At 39.1% G+C, this 6,501-nt stretch overlaps 1 protein-coding gene across 1 annotated transcript; it reads right to left on the reverse strand.

The window, feature by feature from the left end:
- Nucleotides 1-690: 690 nt before the first annotated feature.
- Nucleotides 691-1,474, reverse strand: LOC108999322 (EG45-like domain containing protein). The gene is made up of 2 exons (XM_035692829.1): nucleotides 1,363-1,474; nucleotides 691-974 (listed from the first exon to the last, which is right to left on the reverse strand). The coding sequence occupies exons 1-2, from the start codon at nucleotides 1,472-1,474 to the stop codon at nucleotides 691-693; spliced, it is 396 nt and encodes a 131-aa protein (XP_035548722.1).
- Between the last annotated feature and the right edge of the window lie 5,027 nt (nucleotides 1,475-6,501).

The raw sequence follows: 6,501 nt of genomic DNA on the forward strand, positions 1-6,501 counted from the left end.
TTATTCCACTATATGATGGGTCGTGCCAAATCTTATTGGATGCAATTTCTCTATTTAATTTGGCGTATTCAGAAGATGATTTTTCTTTCTTTCTTTTGATCTATATCTTGTGGTGGATTTACATTGATCAAGTACTGGTAAACTTTTAAAACGCTGTATCCAACCGAGTGGGCGGCTTCGTTATCACCAAGCTAGTTATCAGCTTCTGTATCATTTATAACATTTACGGCAAGCTTTTCATTGGGATCATACATGGGGTCTAGCAAATTGTCCTTGATATAAATATTGGCTCTGCAAATATACTTTGTCACTCTTGTCTTTTAATTATTTAAATCTATATTTTCTTAAGGAACACCAGAAATCAGAAATGTTTCAAATGTGAGATGATCAGACCTTAAAAGTTAAATACTACATATTGACTACAAAAAAAATATTCCATTCACAGATCTTTTTCATTCTTGGAAAATATCTAATGTCCATGCATGATCTGCTTTTATCTCAACATCGTAACGATCGGGTGGTCTGGCTTTAGAAACAGCTTTGTCTTCTCATGCAGATAAATCAAACCCTGTAATTCACAGAAGAAGTTATTGGGATTAATGTTTCAATAACAAATAACGTTTCAAGAGACTTTTCTATTTAATAATTGTTATATAAAGCCACTTAAAATATGCAATGCGAGGCTTTTGCTTACTGATTGTATTCGATTGTGATTTTTCCAGCAGCCGGGTCGGCGATCTGGGAGAAGGCTTCTTGAGTGAGGTCGAGAGTTCCTTGGCATCCAGGGGGTGGGCAGAAATCAACAATCTTCACTGTTACTTGACTACCAGTGCAAGGTTGTGGCACTCCTTGGTTTGTAGGGCCAGTGCAACTAACGCTATACATTCTACCGCATGCAGCCCCATTGTCCCATAGGGCATCGCTAGCTGCTGCAGTCATAACGCCTTGGTCTTCGTAGCCAAAGCATGCAGATGCTATATACCCATGCACCCCCATATAAACACAGCTTATTGATAGTTTGATATCAAAATGGAACTCATGATCTTACTATTACAAAGGAAAACTCAGAGACTCTTGAAGAAGCATACAGGTACAAAATGGCAAGCAATTTTCCCCTTTCTTATCTACAAATTACCATAACGTACCAATTTTGCATTCTCGAAGTAAAAGTAATGAAGCATAAGATATATATATATATGTGTGTGTGTGTGTGTGTATGAATCGAATAATGTATACATATATGTGTGTAAAATTGAAATCTATCCCTAGCTAGTAAATCTAGTCAAAACTACACTACTAGTACTGCAAGAGAATTACTATGAAATAAAGAGGAGAGAGCTAGAGATTTATGAATATACTCACGAACATAAATTGTATTCAAAGTGGCAGTTCCTGCAGTGGCGGAAACCACTGAGATGAAACTTGCGATAACTCCCAAGACAAGTAGAGAAAACTTGATCAGTTGGATTGCCATTATATCCTTTTTCTCTTTTAGGGTTGAATACTGGCCGGGAAAGGTCGCTCTCTAAGTTAATAATAGGTGAGGAGAAGCTTGAAAGACGAATGGTTGCAGTAATCCTTATATATAGCTAGGAGAAGCTAAGCAATCAATCCGTCCAAATTGAGGGCACAGCTTCGCCCTAATCATTCTTTATAATAGTTTTTCGATCATTTCCTTGTTGACACCATTTAAAATAGCGTTAATTGAGGGCACGCATGCATAACAAGTACTAGGATTGATAACCATCTGAACATGATAAACAGAGGGAGAAGTTGTGAACAAATTAATGGAATAAATAAAGCAAAAACTTAATTGTATATAAAAAAGAATTAAATAACTCAGATGTGGTTACGGCCGTACAAGCCTGCTCATTTGTCGATCTTAGTGTATGTATATATATGGTTCCAACTTTGTTTGTACATGCATGCTGCATATTTTCAACGTATATACTGTTAAGAAAGTAAATAAGAACAAACATGATTTGAAGCTACTCTTTATAATATATAAATATTCGATCATGTAGATAAGAATGTAATTAGCCGCCTAGGGTTGTGTACAACCATCAACAACGAACCAGCTAAAAATAGGGATTTTTAGGGATTCGATAGGATTATTCCTATTCTAAATACATAGGGTGAACCATCCACAGAAGTTTCCTCAATGCTTTGAGAAATCTTTATATGGTATATATGGTCACAAGGATTTAAGTAAGATTGTTCATCCGGACCGATTTTTTTTTTTTTCCAGATAACCGGATTTCGGGTACGGGTTCCGGCCCAAGACATACCTGAGCCGGTACCTGCATGATTAAAACCGGTTTAATTTGGACCGGGTATCGGATTTTAAATCCGGAACCCAGATCTAAACCCGGTACCTGGGTTTTTTTTAAAAAACCTACGTATCAAAAGTCAAAAACAAATATCTCCTTCAGAAGTTCAGATCGATCTCTCTCTCTCTCTCTCTCCAACTAGCGCCGATGTCCTCTCTCACTCTCATGCCGAAACCCTAGCTACCTCTACCTTCATCACCTCCGTTGCTCCGTCGTCTCTCTCTCTCTCTCTCTCTCTCTCTCTCTCTCTCTCTCTCTCTCTCTCTCTCTCGTCATCAGGGTCCCATTTCGCGACCAAGTGAGGAAAATTTCGGTATTTTTTGTCATGGGTTTGAGTTTTGGACTGTTAAGTCCCGAAACCCTAGCCTTCCTCTGCTGAGTGCCGAAACCCTAATACTCTTAGATCTAAGACATGGCTTTGAGTTGTTTTTGCTTTTTTGTTCTAGATCTACTATTAGATATGATCCCATAATTTGCATTAGATTTTTTATTTATTTGTAGATCTTAGAATCCTTGATGTGCTATGATATCTGGGTTATTTTTTTATTTTGGGTTGTTTTTTGACTCGTGGAAATCTGGTATATGACTTTGATGTTATTAGAACATAATAAATAATATGGGTTTTTTTTAGGGTTTTCGGTGCTAGCATTTTTCTGGTTGAATAATGTATCTCCTTCACATGGGTGCTTGTTCTTTTTTTGAATTTACAAGTGTTGGTTAGATCTTATGCTGGGTTTACCACACTTCTGGTTGTGGATTGCCATTAGAAACATCATATGTTTCTATATAAAAACTAGGGTTCTTCTGTTGCATAATCGAGACATAGTTATGGTAGATCGTGGTCAATTTCGATTTTCTTGAATCATGTTTAATTGATATTGGTAGGCCGCTTCAATTTCGATCGTGCATAACTCTTCTCTATACCTCCATTTATTTCTCTATCAGTGAAACTCTACCCCAGGCCCCCCCTCTTCTTGTTGTCATCCCAGCATCTTCTGTTGTAGCATCAGCCCACCAATATCCTCACAACAAACTCGAAGAAGATTTATCAACTTGCCAGGGCGAGTTGATCTAATTTTGGGGATTGGTATTTTGGTCAAATATTTGGTGAGTGTGCAGCTCAAGGCAAGTTACATGGGGGAGAAAACTGTGGTGGTGAGTCTAACATGCAGTAAAAGAACAGATACAATAGTTGATCACAAATGGAATACTGAGTTGCTAAGCACCAGCAAGGTCGATTTTTTTTTTTTTTATATTTAGTTTGGGTTTGTGAATTGCGCTTGTTGAATTACTAGCTTCGTTTCTTTTTTTTAAAATAAAGAATTCCCCTTTTTGGTATGTTAATTAGTACAAATTTTCGTGGTTGTTCGTTCTTTTCTTTCAAACTGATACACTCTCACTACCCAGCTCGCCCAGCCAATGATACAAGAGCAAAGAAGCAAAATATTTGAAGTCCAATTAATAATAAAAAAGCTTTTTTTTTTAAAAAAATCCGGGTTCAACCTAGAACCCGGAATCTGGGTTTTTCAAAACTCGAATTCACCTGGGTTCCAGCTCGGGTCTGGGTTCCGGCTCGGGTTTGAAACCCGGGTCCCGGTCCGGGTTTACCCGGGTTCCCGGGTTGGAACCTGAATGAACACCCCTAGATTTAAGGAGAGACAATTGAAGAAGATATGTCGTTCTCCCAACTCTCGAGGTTTATCTCAAGACGACTCAATATAAATTGAGGCCTAAGGAGAAAAATCAAGGTGAGACATTTTTTATAATATTATAATGTATATGGTAAATTATTAAATTAAATATAATGCAAAATGACAGGAGCATAAACATTATTCCTTTATTTAATATGGTATAATTCAGAAAAATAATTTTTTAGTCATTTTATTGACAAACCTACTGTTGTTTTCATTTCTCTCTCTTTATTTTTTCATCAAGCATTAACATTTTTATTGTTCGGTAAATGCTATTGATTAGGGGTGAGCACTAACTGAGTCGGGTTCGGTATCCCCTAAGTTCGATTACAACTCTAACTTGCATAGGCTTTGATTCGAGTCGGACTCCGATTTATCAGTTCAGAGTCAAAATTTGGGAATTATAGCACGCTTGTATTAATATTGAAAATTTCGAGATGATATCATGCTAGTATCACCAAAATCACAAACCCTAATCACAAAATCATCATCATAAGATTTGGAAGAAATACCTAATGTGGACTCATGGAGATGTCGGGGACGGCTGAAGAAGAAGGAATTGATGGATGGTCACACTGCGTGAGAAGAGAGAGAGAAACGATGGGTCTAAGAGTGAGTGAGGTCGTAGGGATTTCCTTTAAGAACTGATGGCGAAGGGCAATAAAGGGACGACTGCACGGCAGGATGAGAGAGAGAGAGAAGCGATGAGTCTGAGAGTTTGTGAGAGAGAGAGAGGGGCGATGGGCTTTGAGTGACGTGTGAGATTGAGATTGAGACTGAGCAGAGTGAGGTCGTCGAACGCCGGGGGGGGGGGGGGGGGGGGGGGGGAGCACCACTACAAGAGATTGGGTTTTTTGGGAAGAATCACTTTGTCTCAAAAAACCAAATTTTTGGAGACGAAAAAATTTCGTCTCTATTTTATTTCAAAAAGCCTATCTCAAAAGGTTTTTGGAGATTAAAGTCTCAAAAAATTATTTTTAGGGACGAAATTGGGCGAAACCATTCGAAAGCATTTGAACAGGGTTTTTTTTTTTAGAAGAACCATTTTCATCTCAAAAACCCGTTCAAATGGATAAGGTTCTCTTTGAACCGACAAGTGTCGTTCGAACGCCAATAGGTCTGTTCGAATGGAATTTTTAGGGATGAAGTTTTTTTCATCCCTAATAGTTGTTCAGACGCCAATAGGTCTGTTCAAACGGATTTTTTTGTGACAAATTTTTTTTGTTCCTAATAGTCGTTTGAATGCAAACAATTACATTCGAATTGATTTTTTGGGACAAATTTTTTTCGTCCTTAATTCACGTTTGAACAATATCATTTGATTAAATGTTTTTCATTCGAATGGTTTTTTTAGACAATATTGACATGACTTAATTTTTACGTTTAAATATAATTTCTTCCATTCCATCACTGACAATAAAACATCTTTCTATAAAAATAAAAAGCTCATTGTCCCAATATTATTAAGCTAATAAAAAATCTATAAAATCATATGATAAATAAAAACAAAAATATAAAATCTCTTATGGTAGTCAATCTGAGACATCCAATATGAGATTATAACAAATCCTCTTTCAACGGTGAAAAGGACTCTCCCTCTCCTCCTGAAAGGGGTGGATCCTCCCTGGAAGAGGGAAGGTTCAAAGAAGGTGGGGTTGACCATAGAGACGTGAGTGATGGGGGTTGGTCGACATGGAAGTTGGTGGCAGGTTGAGGGCCAAGGGATGTTTGTGCCCGAGTTGGGGGGTCTGACCACCCTTTTCCTTTCCTTTTGTGCCCCCCGTATCGGGCAGGACACCTACAGTGGATGGAACATGCGGGGTTAAAGAGGTTGGCCCCTGGTGTGCCCCCTCCCCTTCGGGGTCAGTCATGGAGATGTCGAGATGCCTAAGAAATATGCTCTCTCGGATATTGGGTTTATTTTTGCTTAATATGGTTGTCTTTGTGTGGAATCATTTTACTTAGCCAGTTTGCTTGTGTAGGCTATTGACGACCTAGCGGCTTGGATTGTGGGGAAGCGGGCCGAGTTGGAAGATGAGGTTCGGGAGTGGCGAAAGTTCGGATTCTATGCCAAGAAGGAAATGACTCGGCTCTTGTTCGAGAAGACTAAGGTGGAGTGCTACCAGGAGCAAGCTGATGGGCACATATGTAGCCTAGAAACATACCTTTAATTCCTTTGTGATGAGGTGTGCCAGCTTTGTGGTGAATTACTTCGAGCTTAGTCTCTCCAGGTGCCTGACAGCATTGCCTTGCAGCTAGCATATTTCTAACAAGAGTCTACTCATGCTCAGGTATCTCGGCTGAGTGAGGCGCTGGCCTCTTCCCGGCTGTCTTAAGTGGACGTTGAGCAGCTTTCTCGAGAGTCTGCTCAGGCATTGTCTTCCTCGGAGGAGAAGTGGAAGAGGCTTGCCCTTGAATTGTCAAAGGTGAAGGCGTCACGTGTGGAGGATTGTAGGCAGTTCGACCTCCAATTGTCCGAG

Source organism: Juglans regia, chromosome 8 (assembly GCF_001411555.2).
Source record: "Juglans regia cultivar Chandler chromosome 8, Walnut 2.0, whole genome shotgun sequence".
Classification (NCBI taxonomy): Eukaryota; Viridiplantae; Streptophyta; class Magnoliopsida; order Fagales; family Juglandaceae; genus Juglans; species Juglans regia.

What these genes read in the sequence shown, in the direction of transcription:
- LOC108999322 (XM_035692829.1), bottom strand. Translation starts at nt 1,474, where the DNA reads ATGGCAATCCAACTGATCAAGTTTTCTCTACTTGTCTTGGGAGTTATC. An exon ending in TTTGAATACAATTTATGTTC is followed by an intron (nt 975 to 1,362) that starts GTGAGTATATTC and finishes ATGGGTATATAG; the next exon opens with CATCTGCATGCTTTGGCTAC.